General features: G+C 49.1%; 3 protein-coding genes across 4 annotated transcripts in view; 2 read left to right on the top strand and 1 right to left on the bottom strand.

Moving 5' to 3' along the window:
- The first annotated feature begins 1,331 nt into the window (after positions 1–1,331).
- Positions 1,332–3,151, top strand: NPPB (natriuretic peptide B). The gene is made up of 3 exons (XM_020902292.2): positions 1,332–1,871; positions 2,144–2,390; positions 2,924–3,151. Exons 1-3 carry the CDS (start codon positions 1,746–1,748, stop codon positions 2,938–2,940), a joined length of 390 nt encoding a protein of 129 aa, XP_020757951.2. The 5' UTR covers positions 1,332–1,745; the 3' UTR covers positions 2,941–3,151.
- A 12,282-nt stretch (positions 3,152–15,433) lies between these two features.
- On the top strand, positions 15,434–17,369 carry NPPA (natriuretic peptide A). Its single transcript, XM_020902185.2, has 3 exons — positions 15,434–16,159; positions 16,256–16,582; positions 17,102–17,369. The coding sequence occupies exons 1-3, from the start codon at positions 16,040–16,042 to the stop codon at positions 17,111–17,113; spliced, it is 459 nt and encodes a 152-aa protein (XP_020757844.2). The 5' UTR covers positions 15,434–16,039; the 3' UTR covers positions 17,114–17,369.
- Positions 17,370–20,093: 2,724 nt separating this feature from the next.
- CLCN6 (chloride voltage-gated channel 6) overlaps positions 20,094–23,303 on the bottom strand; it is a 34,339-nt gene continuing 31,129 nt past the window's right edge. For both annotated transcript variants that reach the window (XM_020895373.2, XM_020895135.2), the window contains one exon: positions 20,094–23,302. In XM_020895373.2, coding sequence (XP_020751032.2) covers positions 23,222–23,302 — 81 coding nt within the window. In that variant the 3' untranslated portion in view covers positions 20,094–23,221. The remainder of the gene's footprint in view (position 23,303) is intronic.

Raw genomic sequence — 23,303 nt, 5'->3', positions numbered from 1 at the left:
GGTAGGTGCAAAATAGGAGTAGTGTATTAAGAGGTATATTACTAGGTATAAAATGATAAGATACAAGGATGTAATATATGGTATATGGAATATAGCTAATATTTTATAACTTTAAATGGAGTATAATCTATAAAAATATTGAATCACTATGTTATACACCTGAAACTAAGTAAATCAACTGTACCTTGATTAAAGTAAAAAATCAATTTTGCTGTAAAAAAGAAAAAAAAAGTACATTAATTTTTCTGAGCTTAGTTTCCTTATCCAAAAAAGTGAAGAACAATGATAATAATTTTTCTCACTCAATACCTGGCAGGTGCTATTTTTCAGGCAAGATTTGCTTAGTGGTCCCAGTTTCTGCCCCTTTCTCTACTCCTGTCATAACACATTTCCTTTCTTGAACAACCCTTCTCCCTCATCCTGATGCTTGCCAACACAAGTTATCTGGAAGGGGCAGTGACATCAGTCATGTACAATTTAGGAGGGATTTAATCTGCTGTGTCTCTTCCCAGGGCCATTTCCCCCTTGGAGCCCTTTTTGCAATCACAGGCAGGAGGTCCAGACCTACAAATTGCAGACCAGATCTGCAAATGGGAATGAGATCCTGGATGACCAGTTGAAGGAGGCACTGCAGAAGACACTCCTTCACACCCCTAGTGTCCCACTAAATAGATAACCATCTTGCAGTCATCCTTGCTTTTTCCGTTATGTTGACTTGTGGGGGGGGGGGGGGGAGAGGAGGTGTTGGCACCTGGAGGAGATGTGATAGAAGGCATTCCTGGATGACTTCATCTCTGGGCTTTGCCTCTCAAAATTCCTGTCAAATCAGCTCTACCCTTTAAGGGACGGAAGAAGGGTCAGCATTCCAGAAGTTCTTTGTCATACCCAGACTTTTAATCAGGTGACACTGGAGAATTAGCATCCTAGTGCAGGAGGTCGTGAGAGGGCGGGGAGGGGGGTCTCAGGCGTCTCTTGGCCCCTGCCCCATGCTTGTCTTTCTGGCAAGACCGGAGTTGAGGTGAGCAAGAACTCTTGCGTTGGTGGCTCAGTGTGATCAGAACCACGGACAGCGGTCAGCGCGCCCGAGGGACCGGCGGTCTGGCGCGGGGCAGAGTTGCAGGCTTGCACGCTTCCAGGCGGGGTGCCGAGTTCCAGGCGGGGAGGGAAGACGCGCTGCAGTGATGGGGTGTTGGCTGGGGCTGTTCTTTGTGAGTCACCTCGTGCGCCCGGCATTTGCGTCGGGTCTCTGATCGCTGGGGTTCTGTCTGCTCAATCCAGGAATGGGGGTGGGGAGGAAAGAGAAAAAACATCCACGCTAATGACCCCGGCGTTTTGGCAGGAAAGGAAAAAGAGAGAGACGAAGGACCTATTGGTGTCTACCCCTCCCTGCCTACGCCCCCACTCCCGCACCCCACCCCTCCAACCCCCACCCCCCAACCCCGGGCGCGTTCCAGCTCCCGGTCAGGCCCATTTCTATACAAGGCCTGCTCTCCCCGGCCTCCACCCCCTCAGCGCGGAGAGGTACATTCCCCCGCCCTGAGCTCAGCGAGTCGGGCCGGAATGCGGCCGATAAATCAGAGATAACCCAGAGAGGCAGGGCCGGCCCGGCTCCCAGGACCAGGGATAAAAAGGCCGCTGTTGCCCAAGGATCCGGGAGAGCGCCCACCGGGCACCAGAAGGTGAGACGTCAAGCGCAACCCAGCGAAGCAGCCGCGGCCGCAACCTCTATCCGCTCCGCCAAAGACATGGACCCCCAGACGGCGCTGTCCCGGGCGCTCCTGCTTATCCTCTTCTTGCACCTGTCGCTGCTAGGATGTCGTTCCCACCCGCTGGGTGGCCCCGGCCCGGCCTCGGAACTGCCTGGGTTACAGGTGAGCGCTGCCGAACTGCGTAAACCCGGTTCGCCGGGAGGGCGCGGACAGCAGCAATTAACGGGTCCCCACCCACCCCGCACCTACATCCCAAGAGGTCCCCACTCTCCCTTGGGAATTGGTGATACGTGAATCAGAAAGGGAATCAGAAAACGGCGAGATTGGGTGCGGGAAGCCGGTACCCAGCGCGGTTGGATCGCTTTGGCACCGTCGACGGCGGCTGGGCCAGGTGCAGGTTTCTGAAGCTCCGGCTCCCCCACCGTGCATTGCAGGAGCTGCTGGACCGTCTACGAGACAGGGTCTCGGAGATGCAGGCGGAGCAGCTGGGCGTGGAGCCCCTCCAGCAGGGCCAGGGCCTGGAAGAAACCTGGGATTCCCCGGCGGCAGCCCCCGCGGGGTTCCTCCGGCCCCACCACAGCATCCTCCGGGCCCTGAGGGGCCCCAAGATGATGCGCGACTCTGGCTGCTTTGGACGGAGGCTGGACCGGATCGGCTCCCTCAGCGGCCTGGGCTGCAACGGTGAGCACCTCCCCCCATTCCCACTGCACATCACCATTAGAGCCACTTCTGGGTCCGATGTCTCAGGGGACCAAATTTTGAACAAAGAACATCACTCTTATTTTCTGGCAGTCCTCAGGGCCAAGGCATGCCTTTCTGGAAATATTAAATTTGGACAACGTTCATTATCATGTCTGGGAGCCCCTTCTATCCACCTCCTGCCTCTGACTGAAAGGGGCAGAATCACCTTAGGATGTAATTCAGTCACTGTTCAGCAGGCCTTCCTTGGAGCAGAAGGAGTACTTAACATTTTCCCTCCTGGTTTCCCCTGAACTGTCTAAAGCTGTGAAGGCAGAGGGGAGAGTCACCAGGGGGATGGTAATCCCCCGTTTACAAGGAGAAGGGGAGGTCCAGGGAGATGGGTTATTCCAAAGCCCCAAACATGCAGATGAACTGAAGAGGGGAGTGGCACGGGTGGCACAGAGTGAGGGAAAGCTCAGATCCTGCCTGTCTCCCACCCCAAAGTCATCATCATCCTCTTTTTTCCCCCACAGTGCTGAGGAGGTACTAAGAGGAGGTCCTGGCTGCAGATACGGCTGCATCTGATTCTCCATCAACCCCTGATCCCCTTGGAAGCAACTCCTATTTATTTTTATTTATTTATTTATTTGGTTGTTTTATATAAGATGGTTCTTGTCTTTGGACACAAATTTTCCATGATGAAATAAAGTCAATATTATAGCTTTTTCCTTTTGAAATTCATTTGTCTCAGTGTTTTAAAAAGTAACCAATCATTAAAAAAAAAAAAAAATCAAAACCCTGTGTTTTCTTGCAGGTTCCAAAGGTGTTCATTTAATGGTGGGGTGGGGACATGGCTTCAAGAGCTGATGATCAGGCAGTTGGTGGGAGGGAGACTACTTTTCTTTAAGGTTTTTTTTCATGTTCTGAAATATCCCTAAACACCTCAGACACTTGAGACACTTTCCAGAAACTACTTTTGAAAGCCTGACAGTTTCTCCATGGGAGCTGAATGGACCCTGATGTACTCCTGCCGCAGGGTATTTACCCCTTGACAATAGCCTTCCTTCTGCCTAGAATTCTGTGACTGGAGGCACTCTCCGTATATTTGTTGTTTCCAGAAGCTCTCAGAGATCGAGGGCAGTGTATGTGTGTTTGTGTGTGTGTGTGTTTGTGTGTCTGTGTGTTTGTGTGTGTGTATTAGGGGGGCAGGGGGGCATGCTGGCTTATTTGCATTCCTGATGAGTGTGAGTTCTCCCTCCTGCCTCCAACCTCAGGTTCAGGCCTTCAATTTCTGATGTCATCCTGGAAAGGTGACTTCAAAACCCCGAGTTTAATAGCATTTTCATTTTCTGAGCCCACAAACTTAGAAGTACCTGAAAGAGGCCCAGCATTTCAGAGTGCCCTTTCCTGGGGGTCCCACATTTTTACTTCCTCTCTGCCCTAGAGAGGAAGGATTTTTATTCTAAGGCAGGAAAAGAGACAAGCCCCAGAACCCTACTGTGCTGCCTTAATCAGCTGGGAGTCCTGGTAGGGGGTCACTGCCCTCTGCTTTCAGGATGCCCCTCCCCCTGCATCTTGGGTTCCAGGCATCCCGCGTCATGTGATGGAACTTGCTCTTGCTTTCAGACTACGCAGTTTCCTTTGCCAAGAATGCCTTTTATGGCACCAGCTCAGCAGGACAGGACTCTGAGTGTCCCCGTTTTATGGACGAAAAAACTGAGACCAAGAAAGGGAAGCATCTTACCTGAAAGCATACAGCTGCTAAGTTCCAGAGCTAGAATTTGAGCGGGGATCCTCATGAATCCGGAGCCTGTACTCGCTCCCTGAACTCCGGACCTTTAACTGCACTCTTATGACTTTCCTGCTGTCCTCATCTGATGTTTCCTTGAGTGAGGGGAAACCAGAATTGGTGGATCTTTGTATTATCTCTCATTTTAACCCAGTTTGCATCTGAGGTGATAGATATCTAATGAGATTAAAGTTTTGAAAATAAGGTTTTAGGACCAATTTATTCTCAAAAGAAAACAAAACAAAAAAACTGAGAGTCATCTTTGCCTAATGTTTTGACCCTGGGTGGTAATGATTAATTAGCATAATTAACATTTATAAAGGACTTTTAAAGTCCAGGCACAGTTCCATGAACTCATATTAGCCCTCACAACAGCTATGCAGGAAGAACTCTTATCATCCTTCATTTTACAAATTGAGGCACAGAAAGGCAATATGTTTTGCTCAGGGTCTTGCAATTGGTAAAGTGGCAGAGCCAGGATTCAAGCCCACACAGGCTGGCCCAGCATCCATACACCTAATCACTGAACAATCCATCCCTTCCCAGGCCAGTGAATTAGGCTTGCTGATGGGATGGACAGTCCCCTCGTAATGGCATCAGTCAATTCAACATCTGTGGCCACTACCTATTGTCAACTTCCCTCCTCTGCTCAGGTGATGAAGACAGATTCCTCCCAGAACACCTACTTTACAAACCCAGCCAGCACTTCAGAAGTCTTCCAGGTAAGTCCAGTTCTTCCATAAACATGGCTCAGGTGATAGAGTCTGTGCATGATACAGATACATCTCTGACTTGAGGCTTTTCACCCAAGCCAAGGTCCAGGAAAAAGGACTCCAAAACAAACCAAAGAGCCAAATGTAACTTCTGGAGGGTGGGGAGTTGGTGGTCTGATGTACCCAATGTAATGACATCTCAGCAAGCTCCTCCTGTGTTTGGTGTTTGTGGGCAGTGAAATGGCACTTGCACTGTCTAAGGAAGCCCTTTAAAACCAGCCCTCCCTGACCTGTGACCCTGGCCCCTTCAAACACATCCCCATGGAGCTACAGCCATGGCCTGAATCTCCCTGACTTACCTATGATCAACCTTGTCCTCCAAAGAAGCTGCAAGATTATGTATCGCCATGGATGCTTGTCACTATAACCTACCCAGAAAGACATGTTGGTGGACACAGACCCATGCTTCACAGCCCACAGCTTTGCAGCTGAAAGGAGCTTCAGTAGAGGGTGGGCCTGCTTTGCAGGGTCTCCACTGTTGAAGCTACTGAAGTCAGGACAGTGTTGGACCTGAATTCTTCATCTCTTGTCATTGATTTTACACTCCCTTCTCCATCCTTTATGGGGCAGCTTTGACCTTCCTGAGAATGATTTGTGGCAAAAAAAAGAATGCATCCTCCCCCACCCCCACCCCCACAGAAATAGGTCTAAGCACAAAATCATGGACCTGGCCATTTGTCTTGTTCATGTTGCAGTTCTCAGCTGTCTATCTTTGTCTCTGTAGAATTTTTCATGAAATCAGTGCATTTCCACTAAGTGGCCTGTTTCTCTCATGGGATGAAGAGCCAGGACTCATGGAACTGTGTGGGCATTCTATAGCATTTCAGCCCTGGGACAGTGGCTCCCACTCTCTTGCCCCTAGTATTGTGTCTCTGACACTGCCAAACTCAATCCCTGCCCTCACAGTGCACACCAGCCCTACTTCCATCTGGAAGCATCCCACTTTCCTGCCCGATGACTTTCTCTGGCAGCCAGAGCCCATTTCCTGGGGGCAGGCAGGAATTTCTGGGAAATTGACATGGACCAGGAGCAGCACTTGACCCACACCTAGCAGGACCCTCGGTTCACAGGTGATGTGTTTTTTTACTGGTCCCCAGATTTCTCTGTAGGGGATGGGGATTTAAGCTGCAGCTGCTCACTATGATCACTGAAGCCCTCTCCCTGGTCACTTCCCCAGTCTCCTGCCAATATTTCCTGGGACTGTCTCCAGAATAAACTACTTTGCTTGAATACATGTCTCAGGCTCAGGAGAACCCAAACTAAGACACTCCCGAATGAGTAAACCTTCTTCCAGGGCTCCCCACCCTTGATGACTTCAGCCCTGGGAATCTTCCTTGACTCCGTTCTTTGACTGGACCACCCAGGCAGTGCCATGTCCATTCCTCCTTTCCCTCACCACTCATGCCCGTATTGGTACACCAGCTTCCTAACTGGGCCCCCTGCTCCAGGCTTCCCTACTTGGTTCTTCCTGCATCAGGGGGAGAGAGCAGAACCCTCATGCCTTATCCAGAGAGAGACTCCTCCTCCTTGTGAGGCTCCCAAGGAGGGCATGTACTCCAGGTATGTCCATGGGTGGTGTGCTGGAGGGGGTGTGGTGAATCAAGGTCATTGCAGAGGAAATTAAGATGAGGTCACACTGGAGTAGGGTGGGCTCCTGACTCAGTATAAGTGAGTGAGTGCTAGTCACTCAGTCGTGTCTGACTCTCTGTGACCCCATGGACTGTAGTCCACCAGTTTCCACTGTGCATGGAATTCTCCAGGCAAGGATACTTGGGTGGGTTGCCATTCCCTTCTCCAGATCCAGAGATGGAACCTGAGTCTCCCACATTGCAGGCAGAGTCTTCATAGTCTGAGCCACCAGGAAAGCCTAATTCAGCCTGACTGGTGTCCTTACAACGATAATCCTATATGCAAAACAGAAAAAGAGGCACGGGTGTGCAGAACAGACTTTTGGACTCTGTGGGAGAAGGCGAGGGTGAGATGTTTCGAGAGAACAGCATTGAAACATGTATATTATCTAGGGTGAAACAGATCACCAGCCCAGGTTGGATGCATGAGACAAGTGCTTGGGCCTGGTGCACTGGGAAGACCCAGAGGGATCGGGTGGAGAGGGAGGCGGGAGTGGGGATCGGGATGGGGAATACATGTGGATCCATGGCTGATTCATGTCAATGTATGACAAAAACCACTACAATATTGTAAAGTAATTAGCCTCCAACTAATAAAAATAAATGGAAAAAAAAGGAAAAAAGAAAATATGTGGAAACCCTCCCCCCAAAAAAAGAAAGAATAAAAGAGAGAAACCCAGAGAAGGAAGAGATGAAGATCTGAGAGATGCATCTGTAACCAAGGGATGCCAAAGGCTGCTGGCAGCTACCAGAAGCTGCAAGAGACAGGAAGGATCCTACCTTACAGGTTTTAGAGGGAACATGGCCCTGCTGACTCCTTGATTTTGGACTCTAGCCTTCAGAGTTGTGAGACAATACAGCCCTGTTGTTTTAAGATACCCAGTTTGTAGTACTTTGTCACAGCAGCCCAAAGCATCTGATGCAGTGCCCTCATCCTTTTCTTTCCTCACAGACTGTTCCAAGATGCTGGGTTCCATGAAACTCTCTGGAGATGTGCACCATGACCAAACAACCAACAACCAACCAACACACCAACCAACCAACCAATAACAAACCAACCTACCACTAAATTGTTTTCTCAAAGCTGTGACCAACTTGGTAACATATCACTGTGTATTTGCTCTTTCTCTTTCCTTACCTGTGGTGGGCAGCCTCTGAGATGGTCTGCAGTGATGCTCATCTCCTAGTATTCATGCCCTTGGTAATCACTTCCCTCTGAGTATGAGCTGGATTTAGTGACACTTCTAATGAACAAAGGGCAACAAAAATGATGGTATGCCACTTCCAAGAGATTAGGTTACAAAAAGATGGTGGTTTACCTAATGCTTTTCTCTCTACCTAAAAGAAGTCAGCTGCATCTCTATGGAGAAGTCCATGTCATAAGAAACGACATCTCCAGGGAACAGTCAGTGAGGACCCAAGGCTTGCCAAAAGACACACAAGTGACCTTGAAAACAGGTTCCCAGCCAAGCCTTGAAATGACCATAGCCCTGGCCAACATCTTAGCTGTAGCCTGTGCAAGCCCTGAGCAAGTTGGTACACAGCTAAGCAGAGCCAGATACCTGGTCCACAGAAACTGTTAGATAATAGATATGTGTTGATTAGGGTAGGGACTTCCCTGATGGTCCACTGATTAAGAATCTACCTGCCAATGCAGGGGACACAGGCTCTGTCCCTGGTCTGGGAACTAAGGCCCCACATGCTGAGGGGCAACTAAGCCTGTGTGCCACAACTACTGAGCCCTTGCACTGCAGTTACTGAAGCCCACACACCCTAGAGCCCATACTCTGCAACAAGAGAAGCCAGTGCAATGAGAAGCAAGCATACAATAACTAGAGAGTAGACCCTGCTCCCTGCAACTAGAGAGAGCCCGTGCACAGAAACAAACAGCCATTGCAGCTGGAAAAACAAAAGGTTGCTAAGAGGCGGGTAATTTGTCACGCAGCCATAGTTGACTAATACTTCCCTTTTCCGCTCACTCTTATTTCACTAGAAGTAGAAGCCCCAAAAGCTTTAGCAAATACACTTGCCTTGGGCCTTTTCCCCTGGGCAATCTGCCCCCAAATTTCAGTTTCAGTGACCTCCAATTGGCACCAAAGAAACAGAACATCATTTTCAAAGTCTAAAGCAATCATTCCTAACTATGGACCAGTGTCCTACCAATTCCTCCCAACTGGGGCTTCTGCTTTAGGCTATTTAGGTCTGACAGAGTCATGCCAGGAATGTGATGGGTTTTTCACACCAGTTCTGCCCATGTGTAACATCGCTGGGCACTCGTGGCTCCCTGAAGCAGCCCACAGTATCCCCCTGGAAGATCATGAAACCAAACTCAGCTAGAGACTGGAGATGCCCCAATTCTGGATTCTCCCAGCCGTTTGCAACCCTCATTCCATCATGTGACTAAGAGGACTTCTTTCCAGTGATAAGGAAATAAAGGCTTTTGATTTTTCAGCTAATGGAAGAGGTGGGGGTGGGGGTGGATCTGGTCTGTGTCTTTTGCTTTTCACTCCCACAGTCTGGCTTCTAAACACCCCATTAAATATTAACTCTTTCACACACATGCCCTGAAGTGGATCAGGGGCATGGAAAGGAAGAGAAACTGTACGTCAAGTCAGTTTCCATTTCAGACTCAAATCAAAGGCTTTCATATCATTGGGGTAGTGAGTATATTGGGGGCTATCTGTTTTCCCTGGGCTCTGTTAGTGCAGGAGGTGGTGTTCTGTACAAGGTCCTCAGGGCAGAAAACTAAGTATTCTTTTCTTGCCACCCACTTTCTGCAAAAACAAAACAAAACAAAACAGAGACAAAAGAAGAAACTAAAAAAATGACACTCGTGCCCCCACTCCAGATTCACTCTGGAAGGGTAAAAGTTTTAATAATAAAAGTAAACTGAAAAAAGTTCTAAATGCTTCTTCTGGAAACTTGCATGGGACTTTCACTTTTCCTTGGGCCACCGACAGACTTCAGAAGAGTCGGTGGATGCAAGAGCAGCGTCAGCCCTCAGAGGCTAAGCCACAGCAGAGGCCACCCACCATGGTGCCCTTTCGGAAGTCTTGCCTGCATCAAAGGCCTATCTCAAAGGGCATCTCCAGGAGACACGCTGTGTTGACGCACACCCGAGGAGCATCAGTTCCCCCAGGGTGACTGCTCACTGAATCCTCTTTGCTAATAATAACCCTGCTACCAGAGCAATTAGGCTGTGAGCGCATTCCAGGATACATCAGGATACATCAGGTTCTTGGCCCCCAGAGCTATACATGTGCAGAAAGTCTCCTTGAGGGTCAAAAGTCAAGGGATACCGGGTCATAATGAGTCTTGCTTCCTTCCTCCCAGATGCCGCCCTACTCAGAATTGCACTCATTTTGGATTTGAAGTTGAGTTTGGCCAATCCAAATTAGTAAAGGGGTTTGCTTTCTCCTTTAGAATAAAACTACCCTGGATGTCTTTTGTGTCCCCTGGACACGTACTGCCCTGATATCCTATCCTCTTGCTGTGTAACAGCCTCTCCATCTGACCAGCCAAGGACTGAGCATAGGTGGAAGAGGGTCTGGCTAGGACAGAGCTGTCATTCCATTTGCAATTCCTGAGGTTCTAGAGGGTAGATTGAAACAAGTTAGGTGTGTAAATAGGTCACGGTAAGGCAAGAGATAGATGGGCTCCAGGTTAGGCATTCATAGCTAGCTTCCTGTTTACATTTCATGGGGCAAAAAAAGGGAGCTTCAGGCTAGACCTGTACAACTAGCCTCCTGTTTCATTGCCAGAGACAGGACATAGGTGGGCTCCAGGTTAGGCACTATCCAGGTGGCTCAGTGGTAAAAGAATCCACCTAACAATGCAGGAGATGCAGGAGACACAGGTTTGATCCTCGGGTTGGGAAGATTCCCTGGAGTAGGAAACGGCAACCCACTCCAATATTCCTGCCTGGAAAATTCCATGGACAGAGGAGCCTGGTGGGCTACAGGCCATGCAGTCACAAATAAGGCCCCAAAGATGCATGCAATTTGACTGCTTGGGGCTGCAGTGCAGGGTTCTCATCCCTTCAGTGTAGTGCTTCCCCTCTGGACTTGATTGAGCACGCATGCACTCTCTCACTCCTGTTTACCTTCTGAAGTGGAAGTAACAATAGAAACAAGGTATATAGCCAGGCTTTGTCTCTTATGCACACCTTAAGATAACAATCATGGCAAGAACAGAGAGGGGTTAAACCTTGTTTGAGTGAAGGGTCAAGAAATCACATATTCCCCCTCCTTGGGGCAAGGGAGACACTACACATGTGCAGAAAGTCTCCTTGGGGGTCAAAAGTCAGGGGATGCCAGGCCATAATGAGTCTTGCTTCTTTCCTCCCAGACGCCTTTGTGTTGAAATCCATTTGGTTGGGAGGGGAGGGTCCTGAGACAAAGTAGCCACGGTGGGGGTGGGGGTGGTGCAGTGCAAAACAAGATTATTGGCCAGAGGGGAGACAAAGACCCAGAAAACCAGGCCTTTAAAACGGATTTAAACTTTCCAAAGGTGTGACTCTGGAGACAGCTCTCACAGAGTTCGCCCATGCACTCTGCCTTTCCAATAAACGTTTTACTTCTCTCTTTACCTTCTACCTCCTCATCAGAACTCCTTCTTATCTCGGTAGGCAAGGACTGGGGATTTAGGCCCTAGCTGCTGGCCTCTCCGGTCTAACAGTTAGGATTCCTGGTCAGGGAACTAAGGTCTGGATTCCAGCTCACTACTGCTGCTTACTGTAAGATACCGCTCCCTGCTGCGTGCATCCAAAATTAATGGGGCTTGGGTATACTGATTTCCTGAGACAGTCCACATACTCACAGACTTGCCAAGCATGCAAAGCTACAGCTCCAGGGCAGGGGGAAGGCAAGGAAGTGCTCAGAGGCAATCTAAAGGACTGGGACTCAGTTCAGTTCATCTCAGTTGCTCAGTTGTGTCCGACTCTTTGAGACCCCATGAACTGCAACACGCCAGGCCTCCCTGTCCATCACCAACTCCTGGAGTTTACCCAAACTCATGTCCATTGAGTCAGTGATGCCATCCAACCATCTCATCCTCTGTTGTTCCCTTCTCCTCCTATCCTCAATCTTTCCCAATATCAGGGTCTTTTCCAATGAGTCAACTCTTCGCATGAAGTGGCCAAAGTAATAGAATTTCAGCTTCAGCATCAGTCCTTCCAATGAACACCCAGGACTGATCTCCTTTAGAATGGACTGGTTGGATCTCCTTGCAGTCCAAGGGACTCTCAAGAGTCTTCTCCAACACCACAGTTCAAAAGCATCAATTCTTTGGTGCTCAGCCTTCTTCACAGTCCAATTCTCACATCCATACATGACCACGGGAAAAACCATAGCCTTGACCAGATGAACCTTTGTTGGTAAAGTAATGTCTCTGCTTTTTAATATGCTATCTAGGTTGGTCATAACTTTGCTTCCAAGGAGTAAGCGTCTCTTAATTTCATGGCTGCAGTCACCATCGGCAGTGATTTTGGAGCCCAAAAGAAAAAAGTCTGACACTGTTTCCATTGTCTTCCCATCTATTTCCCATGAGGTGATGGGACCAGATTCCATGATCTTAGTTTTCTGAATGTTAAGCTTTAAGCCAACTTTTTCACTCTCTTCTTTCACTTTCATCAAGAGGCTTTTTAGTTCCTCTCCACTTTCTGCCATAAGGGTGGTGTCATCTGCATATCTGAGGTTATTGATATTTCTCCCTGAAATCTTGATTCGTTTGTGCTTCTTCCAGCCCAGCATTTCTCATGATGTACTCTGCATATAAGTTAAATAAGCAGGGTGACAATATACAGCCTTGACATACTCCTTTTCCTATTTGGAACCAGTCTGTTGTTCCATGTCCAGTTCTAACTGTTGCTTCCTGACCTGCATACAGGTGTCTCAACAGGCAGGTAAGGTGGTCTGGCATTCCCATCTCCTTCAGAATTTTCCACACTTTATTGTGATCTACACAGTCAAAGGCTTTGGGGTAGTCAATAAAGCAGAAATAGATGTTTTTCTGGAACTCTCTTGCTTTTTCAATGATCCAGCAGATGTTGGCACTGTGATTTCTGGTTTCTCTGCTTTTTCTAAAACCAGCTTGAACATCTGGAAGTTCATGGTTCACATATTGCTGAAGCTTGGCTTGGAGAATTTTGAGCATTACTTTACTAGCATGTGAGATGAGTGCAATTGTGTAGTAGTCTGAGCATTCTTTGACATTGCCTTTCTTTAGGATTGGAATGAAAACTGACCTTTTCCAGACCTGTGGCCACTGCTGAGTTTTCCAAATATGCTGACATATTGAGTGCAGCACTTTCACAGCATCATCTTTTAGGATTTGAAATAGCTCAACTGGAATTCCATCACCTCCACTAGCTTTGTTTGTAGTGATGCTTCCTAAGTCCCACTTGACTTCACATTCCAGGATGTCTGGCCCTAGGTGAGTGTGAGTGATCACACCATCGTGATTATCTGGGTCATGAAGATCTTTTTTGTACAGTTCGTCTGTGTATTCTTGCCCCCTCTTCTTAATATCTTCTGCTTCTGTGACGTCCATACCATTTCTGTTCTATATTGAGCCCATCTTTGCATGAAATGTTCCCTTAGTATCTCTAATTTTCTTGAAGAGATCTCTAGTCTTTCCCATTCTATTGTTTTCCTCTATTTCTTTGCAGTGATCGCTGAGGAAGACTTTCTTATCTGCTCCTTGCTATTCTGTGGAACTCTGCATTCAAATAGGTATATCTTTCCTTTTCTCCTTTGCTTTTCGTTTCTCTTCTTTTCACAGCTAGTTGTAAGGCCTCCTCAGACAGCCATTTTGCTTTTTTGCATTTCTTTTTCTTGGGGATGGTCTTGATTCCTGTCTCCTGTACAATGTCATGAACCTCTGTCCATAGTTCATTAGGCTCTCTGTCTATCAGATCTAGTCCCTTAAATCTATTTCTCACTTCTACTGTATAGTCATAAGGGATTTGACTAGGGCAGTGTTTAATCAGGAACTAAGACTAAAGGTATTGTTAAGGAAACTTCATGCTAAGAAGCAGCAGTATCTGAGAAGGGGGTTGAGATTCCAGGCTTTGGCGTCAGATCTGGGGTTCCTGTCCCGATCCTGCTGAGTGACACTGGGCAAGTGACAGATGCTCTCAGGCTCAGTTCTGCCCCTCTGTGAATGGAGACAATACCTACCTCCTGGGGCTGGTGATGAAAAGGGAAGAATCCACATGAAGCTCTCAGCACCATGTCTCGCACATTCCAAGCAACCAATAAAGATAACCATTATGAGTATCATGCAGTTCACACTTCAGATCAGTTCAGTCACTCAGTCGTGTCTGGCTCTTTGCAACCCCATGGACTGCAGCACACTAGACTTCCCTGTTCATCACCACTCCCAGAGCTTGCTCAAACTCATGTCCTTTGAGTCCTTTGATGCCATCCAACCATCTCATCCTCTGTTGTCCCCTTCTCCTCCTGCCTCAATCTTTTGCAGCATCAGGGTCTTTTCTAGTGAGTCAGTTCACACTTCAAATGCATTTATATAGTAACAGCTCTTTTAGGGCTCACAGATAAGGAAAACAAAGACACAAAGATACATGCAATTTGACTGCTTGGGGCCACAATGCAGGGTTCTCATCCCTTCAGTGTAGTGTTTCCCCTCTGGATACACTGCATTGAAGAATGTATAGCATTGGTCTGGCACTTAGTAAATGGAGGCCAGTGCTGTACATTTTCTCTAGTGGTCATGTATGGATGTGAGAGTTGGACCAGAAAGAAGGCTGAGCACCAAAGAATTGATGCTTTATTTTTTCTTTTTTTTTTCCCATTTATTTTTATTAGTTGGAGGCTAATTACTTTACAATATTGCAGTGGTTTTTGCCATACATTGACATGAACCATCCAGGGATTTACATGTGCTCCCCATCCTGAACCTCCCTCCCACCTCCCTCCCAGAATTGATGCTTTTGAACTGTGGTGCTGGAAAAGACTCTTGAGAGTCCCTTGGACTGCAGAGATCAAACCAGTGAATTCTAAAGGAAGTCAACCTTGAATATTCATTGGAAGGACTGATATTGAAGTTGAAGGTCTAATACTTCGACCACCGGATGGTAAGAGCTGACTCATTGGAAAAGGCCCTGATGCTGGGAAAGATTGAGGGCAAAAGGAGAAGGGGGCGGCAGCTGAAGAGATGGGTGAGATAGCATCACTGGCTCAATGGACAAGAATTTGAGCAAACTCCAGGAGATGGTGGAAAACAGGAAAACCTGGCATGCTGCAGTCCATGGGGTCACAGAGTTGGACACAACTTAGCAACTGAACAACTGAACAACAACAACAACAGAAGGAAGCCATTCATTGCAGATAGAGAGACTCACTGCCTGGTGTTTCTCTTTGCGGGGCCAGGAAAATAGAGACCTTGATGGCTCGTTGCTTGCTGGGCCTTAGAGAAGGACATGAAAGGCCTTAAGGGAAACTACATAGGTCATAACTGCCTCCATCAGCCAACCTCACCTTGGGAGTGTTCCCAGGAAGGTGCGAGGTGTTACAAGCTTCATAGAGTCTGAGTTTCTAGAAGCAGCAAGCTTCCTTAAATGTAAATACCAGCAGCCTTCTAGTGTCAAGTTCCCCCCACACCTTGGAAGGAGCCACACAGTGAAGGAGGCGGGCTTTGCAGAGGAATGATCATGTTCCTAAAACTTGTCTTGTGTTTCTTCTGGGGAGTGGAGTTCTTGGGACATTGGTCCCATTTGGTTCCGGCTGACTTAGGACTCTAGAAAACAACTTTCTCTTCACCTGGACACGGAGAGGGACAGTTAGGGGTAGGGGCAGCCCTGTGGAGGGAGAGGTCTGCCCTCGCCACTGCCGATGAGTCAGATGTGAGGCCAGCTCCAGCATCTGGACTAATTTGTCCTGAGCCGAGCGGCCGGCTGCCTGCCACATCCTCCCCTCCCGCCCTTATTTGGAGCCCTGACAGCTGAGCGGCAAAGCACCAGGGGAGCTGGGCGCCCGCCAGCCGTCACCCTCTGCTTCCCCGCATGAGTCCCGTTGCCGAGGAGAAAGAAACCCGAGGCATCGCTGTGAGATAACCAAGGACTCTTTTTTGCTCTTCTCACACCTTTGAAGTGGGAACCTCTTGAGGCAAATCAACAAGAATGTGGCTCCTGCAGCTGAGGGTCCCGGGGGTTGTCGGGGCTGCTCAAGGCAGAGGGGCTGTGACGAGCAGGCTGAACTGATAACTTTAAAAGGGCATCTTCTGCTGCTTCCTCACTCAGCTGCTTTATCACTGCAAGTGACAGAATGCGGAGGGTTCCGTCCCTCTCCCGGACGAGCTCCCGGAGAGCCAGGGGGCTATAAAAAGAGGAAGCGCAGGGCAGCTGGGAGACAGAGGCGGACAAAGGCCAAGGGTGGAAGGCCAGAGAGAACAGAGAGGGGGCAGCAGCACCAGACCGACCATTCCTTGACCGACGCCAGCATGGGCTCCTCCGCCATCACCGCGAGCTTCCTCCTCTTCCTGGCGTTTCAGCTCCCAGGGCAAACAGGAGCAAATCCTGTGTATGGCTCTGTGTCCAACGCAGACCTGATGGATTTCAAGGTAGGGCCAGGAAAGTGGCACGGTCTGGGATGAGGGGGTTGTGACATTGTGCCAGGCAGTGAGACCTCTCCCTTTCCCTCTTTTCCTTTTGTAAAGAATTTGCTGGACCATTTGGAGGACAAGATGCCTTTAGAAGATGAGGCTGTGCCCTCCCAAGTACTAAGTGAGCAGAACGAAGAAACTGGGGCCCCTCTCAGCCCCCTTTCAGAGGTGCCTCCCTGGATGGGGGAGGTCAACCCAGCCCAGAAAGATGGGGGCACCCTCGGGCGGGGCCCCTGGGAGCCCTCCGATAGATCTACCCTCCTGAAGAGCAAGCTGAGAGCACTGCTCACTGCCCCTCGGAGCCTGCGGAGGTCCAGCTGCTTCGGGGGCAGGATGGACAGGATTGGAGCCCAGAGTGGACTGGGCTGCAACAGCTTCCGGGTAAGAGGACCTGAGGATGGAAATGGGATGGGGAGGAAGGAAATTGTGGTTTTGCTGAAGTTCAAACCTTGTGAAAGAACACCACCGGGGGATGCCTTCAGCAGGAAAGGGACAGCATAGAAGCAACCCCTTTGAAATTTCTGCCCCAACTTGGCGGGGAGGGGGATGTGCTCTGAGACAATGATACCAACCTCAGCTACAGTTTGCTGAGAAAATGCTAAGAAAAAAAGACTTTACTGTCACGAGCACTGGGGACTTAAATGGTTCATGGGGCCAAGTCACCTGTGCTTTGCTGATTGGTAGTTTGTGTCCTTTGCAGAATCATCAGATCCCAAAGGATTGAAATTTAGCAGGACTGACTTTACTAGCTCCTAATGGGCAATTTGTTTACCAGTTTATAGAAGTCAGAGGGTCGTCAGGCTGGAGTGGAGGCTGGTGGGAAGGGAGCAAAGTCTGATGAAGCTGACTTTTCTGGTGGAGTCAGGTCACCAAAACAAACATGTCTCTGCTCTCTTGTAGTATCGAAGATAATGGCCAGGGAGGAAAAGGCAGGCCAGGCCCCAGGCAGTCTTCAAGAGAATCCCCTGGGGTCTCTCACTCAACTTTGTCGCATCTGGTTGCCATCAAGTTGAGTTGTGACAAGCGTTCTATTCAAGCATCAGCTTCCTGTCAACATTTCTCACATTTTATGCTAAATGTAGATAAAGTGATATAACTGTGGCTTCTCCACCTCTCCCACCCATGTGTTAAGTTTTAATCACCTGTTACCAACATCAGTTTGAAGATGAATAAACTTCAGCACCATGGACAGAAGTAGTAGGCTCGGGTTGGTGTGATTTCTTTTCATTTCTGGAAGGGAGTTCAGCCTGATATTCCTTGTCATTTTACGTTTTGTTGGAGAGAAGAATGCTCAGTTCCTTTTTTATTCTTTTTTTTTAAAAGAATTAACTAGTTTGGGGGAGCAGTTTTAGGTTCACAGCAAAATTAACAGAAAGCAGAGACTCCGTACATACCCCTGCCCACCCCACGTTCACATCCTCTTCCATGACCAACATCCCCACCAGAGTGTGACACTTGTTACCTTTGATGAACCTACACTGACTCATCATAATCACCCAACATCTGTAGTTCACATCGTGTTCATCCTTGGTGGTGTGTAGATTTGGACAACTTCGGCTTCCTGTCATTTCTCCCTCCAAATGTGTGTGTGTGTTTAGTGGGTAGAAGCTCAAACTGCAGCTCTCTACTTGCTCTCACTCACACTGCAGCCTCACCACTGATTCTGAAAAAGCCCTAGGAGACCAAAAGGGCCTTTATCTTTATTCAGACTTGCTCACATTCAGAGCACTTAGGTATTGAAAAGAGAACTTATAAACATTTGGGCTTTTTTCTTGATTACATCTAAAGTATCTTGTCCTCAGTATGACACTTTTGTACACCTAGTATTATTTTGTTATGGTTATTCTTTTTTTAGAGGGGCATATATGAAATCAGGACCCTAACTTTTCTCTGACACCTTTTGAGAGTTAGTGTGGCAGCTGAGTGAATTGCACTTTTGTTCTTTCTCAGCAATTCTTTGAAGAATAGGCAGAATATTTGGGCTTAAAAGCTGAGCAAAATGAAGAAAGGAATGTTTGCTGTGCTGACATACTTCAACTTCATGCATCTTTTGGGCACTAAATTTAAAAATTAGCCACTGGCTTTCCCAAATTCATGTTCAAGGTGTTTGGATTTGCATGTTTTATTGAGGTGGGAGTCGCTGAAGAGGTAGTTTCTTTGTATCTGCTTCTGAAACGGGTGTTGCCCTGGTTTACCTGCACTGGGGAGCAGGGCTCCAAGCCATTTCCGCACCCATTACCCCTGACACCACACTCCAGTATCGGATTTTATGACATTCCTCCAACACTCCTACACCTTCACTTCCCCATGCCTTTATTCATGCTGTTCCATGTAGATTCCCTTTATCCAGAGCTCTCCACCTCTCCCAAACATTTTACTCATTTCTCAAGCTCATTAAGAATGCTACTTCTTCCCTGAAGCCTTCCAGGGTACCACATGCCCAGGACAGATCAAGCTCTTCACTGGCAGCATTTTATAACTATTACCAGTCACCACAACATGGCTGGGTATGCCACTGGGTCTGTGTCCCTGATCTGCAAGCTCCTGGAGGGAAACGCCCCTTCAGCAGGCCCTGCAGCATGTGGCACAGCGGGCACTCTACATATAGTTGGCCAGATTGTACAGAAACTGAGAAAAGAGGAGGTAAAGTAGTAATATGCTCCGCGTAGAGTGAGGGGGAGGCCAGGAGAGAACTGATGGTTAGTCAGGGAGGGAGGGAAAGAACTCTAAGGTAACTGCTTCTGAATAAGATGTTCCTTGTGTGGATTTTGAATGCAGAGGGTGGAAAACTAACAACAGAGGACTAACAAGGACAGGAGGGTGGAGAGAAAGGAAGAAGCGTCTGGCTCCTGAGGGGTGGCACTGGGGGAGCAGGGGGGAACTGGGCTCACTGCCAAAGTGTCACAGTGACACTGCAGGTTCTCACGGGTGGGATTGACTGAACGTGCCAAATACATGAGACACCCCTGGAACTTAGAGGACACTGGGGAATGGGTGGAAGGGGTGATGAGTTGCGGGAGGGACAGGTTGAAGCAGGGATGGGTGAAGGGGTGATGGGTGAGGGAGGCTGCATGGAGGCTCCTGAGTAGACTGAGGCTGTTTCTGCCACTGTGCTTAGTCGCTCAGTCCTGGCCGACTCTGCGACCCCATGGATTGTAGCCTGCCAGACTCCTCTGCTCATGGGATTCTCTAGGCAAGAATACTGGAGTGGGCTGCCATGCCATCTTCCAGGGTATCGTCCCAACCCAGGGATCGAACCCAGGTCTCCTGCACCGCAGGCAGATTCTTTACCATATGAGCCACCAAGGAAGTCCAGCCAGTGTTTCTGCCACTGGGGGAAAGCAACTCGAAGCAGATCACCCAGAGACCAAGAAATCACATTTCAGGCAAAACAAAATGTGACCCAAAATCCCTGGGAGGTGGCAGCGATGGAGGCTGGCACCAAGGTCTGAAAGTCCTTAGGCCCAGCACTGGGTCCATTTCTTCTGGTTGGACACTGGGGGAATCTGCCCGCGAGGCCGTCCTAAATGAAACACTGGCAGGAACTGAATGGATTCTCTAGCAGCTGCTGTGTGAGGGAGTGCCTGTGAGGACAGGCGATTTTATAGGTGGAAAGGACATGTGAACAAGCCCACCAATGCTGATCTGAAGCGGGGACAGAGCAAGGCGACTGCTGTGGTTTTTGCTGAGACCCACAGGACTAAGTGGTTCTTACGTTAAGGTGCCAAATGGCCCCCTGAGGATGAACAGTCCTGCCGGGAGAGCTACAGGAGACCTGAGGCTATACACCCCTCTCCAGCTTTGCGTTGTGTATGTGTTAGAGAGGGGGGAGGAATGAAATGAAAACAAGTCCTCATCACACTAAAGAAAGAGCACTGTGGAGACAAAAGGATGATGGAGACGGATGGAGACGTTTTATTCTGACAGGTTACTGTTACGATGAGAACCTCCAAGTTCCAAGAATTCAAATGAAAATAGAACTTTACAAATTAAAAAAAAATACAATTTATATACACCATAGAATTAGCTAACGTTACTGTATAATCAAACAGTGCAAACGGAAAGAAGGAAGCTGCTACTGATGAGATGACCAAGGTCCATGAGCTGTGGTGTAACACTGCACATCAATACTGTGGGGCCGCCAGGGTGCTGCTGGCCTTCCCGTAGGCCTTTTCATCCCCGAGGGCCTTGTCAGCGCGTGACTTTGCATCAGAAATGTCATATGGTCAGCTGAGTCAAGCAAGCAAGTGTCCATTCCAGCCAGGAACTGTTAATGAAACGTAGCTGTTTTTATTGTTCAGTCGCTGAGTCGTGTCTTGTCTCTTTACGCCGCCACGGACTGCAGCACACCAGGCTCCCCTGTCCTTCACTATCTCCCAGAGTTTGCTCAGATGCATATCCATTGAGTTGGTGATGCCATCCAACCATCTCATCCTCTGTGGTTGTGAGCAGTTATTTCCCAGAGCACGAAGATCCCTCAGTGGGGTGGGACTTGCTTCCTCCCCTGTCACCTTGGCCGGGGAAACATGAAACCACCTCTAGTCAATCCCAGGCTTGGCCCCTGAGAATCTATTGAGGGGCCACATCCCTGGGAGGTGACTGTACTGGAAACAGGCACGATGTTGAAATGAGGGTTTCTAACAGAAATCAAAGGAATGAGGCTGACACTTGACTGTGTTACAAGTGGAGCTGTGCATCTTTGGGCTTGTCTGTAAAGGGCAGACGCCAGGAGAGGACAGAAAACGACGTGCCATTCCAGGGGGGCTGGGTCTGGGTCTGATGCATCTGTTCAGGGGCAGGGAGGGAGGTGTCTGCATTCTGCTGTCTATCTCTGGGCTGCACCGATGGGAACAAAGTATCAGGTGACTTAAACACAACATGGTGTGCCGGAGGGATAAATTTCAACAACACTCACCCAGGGCGGCCTCTGGGCCAGCAGTGTGACCCCGCCCCCTGAAGGTGGGAGGACCTGAGTCCTGATTTCAGGAAGGGAAGATTTCAGGAAGGGAAGAGCGGCAGCAAGAGGGGAGCGGGTTCCAGTTCCGGATGCTGCCTGAGAACACTGGCAGCTGGCTGAACACCATCACACTTAGGGGGGCTTGCTCTTTTGGTCCTGGTGAGTTTCTCAATTATTTACTAGAACGTTCATCTGTGTTTCATAAGTCAAGTGCACCCAAGGGAGTTAAAAAATTTATGTCAAAGTCATGTTGATGAAAGAGATGAGAGAACAGGAAGAACAGAAGGGCCCTAGTCACCGGGGATGATGTGGAAACAGCCCCTGGGTGCAGGTGGTGTTCCCTAGAGTGCGTGGAGCACAAGACCAGAGCTGGCAGAGCAGGGCAGGTACTCGTCCCCAGGCTGAACTCGTCTTGACAACAAAGCTTGGAGGCTCAGGGGAGAGAAGAGCCTTGCTGGGGCCTGGCACTGATGCCCTCTGGCAACTTACATGATTTAAAAAAATGGGAACAACTAACTAAATGCAAACAAATGCCATCTTGAATCTTTAAGCACATCTGCTGTGGGGCTGTCTAATGGGATGGGAGGGAGGGAGGCTCCAGAGAGGGGACTGTATGTATATGTATATAATTATGACCTATTTGAGCTGTTGTATGGCAGAGACCAACACAACATTATAAAGCAATTATCTTCCAATTAAAAAAAAGATGCTGCTGAACGTAGAGAGAACAAAGAGGAAAGTAAGTGCAAATGCCTGACACCCAGATGCTCATTCTGGGTGCCTGTTCAGAGATGATCAAACAGCCAGGAGGGAAACTGAGTCACACAAACAGAGAGGGAGGCTTCCTATGTCTGACGCTAAAACCTTGGGGCATGAGCTGGCAGGAAGCACCTCCCCCTACCCACTGCTAACCCCTCCTGAGGTTGCCGCTGCTGAGGCCCTTGGGAGGGTGGGGACGGCCAGCAGCAGGCAGGTGCGAGATGCTTATGAAGGGAAGACACCCTCTTGCTCGAATGAACACCTGCTGTGCGGTCACACTCGCTTTCTCAGCCACATCACGGACCTGTCCGCATTCCTGGTTCAGGATTCACTCCCTCCCATCTTATGAATAACGGCACTGTTCCCCAGGGTCAAGTGAAGCAGTTTTATCTAAGGGAGCCTGCTTTTAGGGGTGATGAAAGGTCCTCTGGGCTGGGGCTGCTTCACCACAAAAAGGCAGGTAGAACTTGAGGGACGTTGAGTAATTTGATGGAGGAGAAGGACTGGGGTGAAAACGTGGCACAAGGAGACCATGGGTAATCGAGAAGTTAGAGAGAAAGCCGAAATGCTCAAAGCTAGGACAGGTGGAAATCTGACCCTGTCGTCAGCTTTATCATAAAGTTCAGAGACCACGAGCAGGATGTGAACGCTTTGTGCTTCTGGAGCTGGTGGTTCCAGGGAGGTTCACACCACAGGGGCCCCACCCTACACCCAGAACTTCCCTTAAAATGAACTAGTGAAGGTGTCAACTTGAGTCCCACTGAGGTGCGGGGGGTGCTCTCTGAAACGTGGGTGGTTTTCTCAGGGCCCAATTCCTCATTCACTGAATTCTGCAACTGGCATATCTCCCCCCACCCCAGTGTTTACATTGGTCAAAGCCCCTCCCATGATGCTTTAAGGCAACAGCTGGGTTCCCTAGGAAAGTGGCAAAGAGGAGGCTGGTCACCTGCTCTGAGGGTCACCCTTCAGCAGGAGAGGCCTGACTCCCCTCTGGTCCTGGTGCTAGCGGGGAGGGGGGCTGGGGCCTGGCTCGGCACTGGATGGAGGAACGCAGGGAGCAGAAAACGGGAAGATACTTGCTGAGCAGTCAGACAAGTCCAGGCTCTGATGGTCCCATACCACCCCCAGATCTCTGATGGCAAAGTGTTCGATGACTGTAGGCTTTCCAAGCGAGTGGGTGACTGGGGATCTTCCATAACCGGGAACAGTCCAGCCAGCCATGGTGGCGGAGCCCGAGCTGCTGCCCCCCAAGGCGGCTTCTGGCGAGGAGAGCCGACACGCGGCGATGAGGCGGAGCCCGGCCGTCAGAGGGTCTGGTAGTGCTGCCGCAGCCGGGCCTGCAGAAACTCACGCGTCAGGTTGTGTCGTGTGATGACCCCCACGATC

This window comes from Odocoileus virginianus, chromosome 11 (assembly GCF_023699985.2).
Source record: "Odocoileus virginianus isolate 20LAN1187 ecotype Illinois chromosome 11, Ovbor_1.2, whole genome shotgun sequence".
Taxonomy (NCBI): domain Eukaryota; kingdom Metazoa; phylum Chordata; class Mammalia; order Artiodactyla; family Cervidae; genus Odocoileus; species Odocoileus virginianus.
The sequence above is the reverse complement of the archived record's forward strand: the minus strand, read 5'-3'. Positions and strand labels throughout refer to the sequence as shown.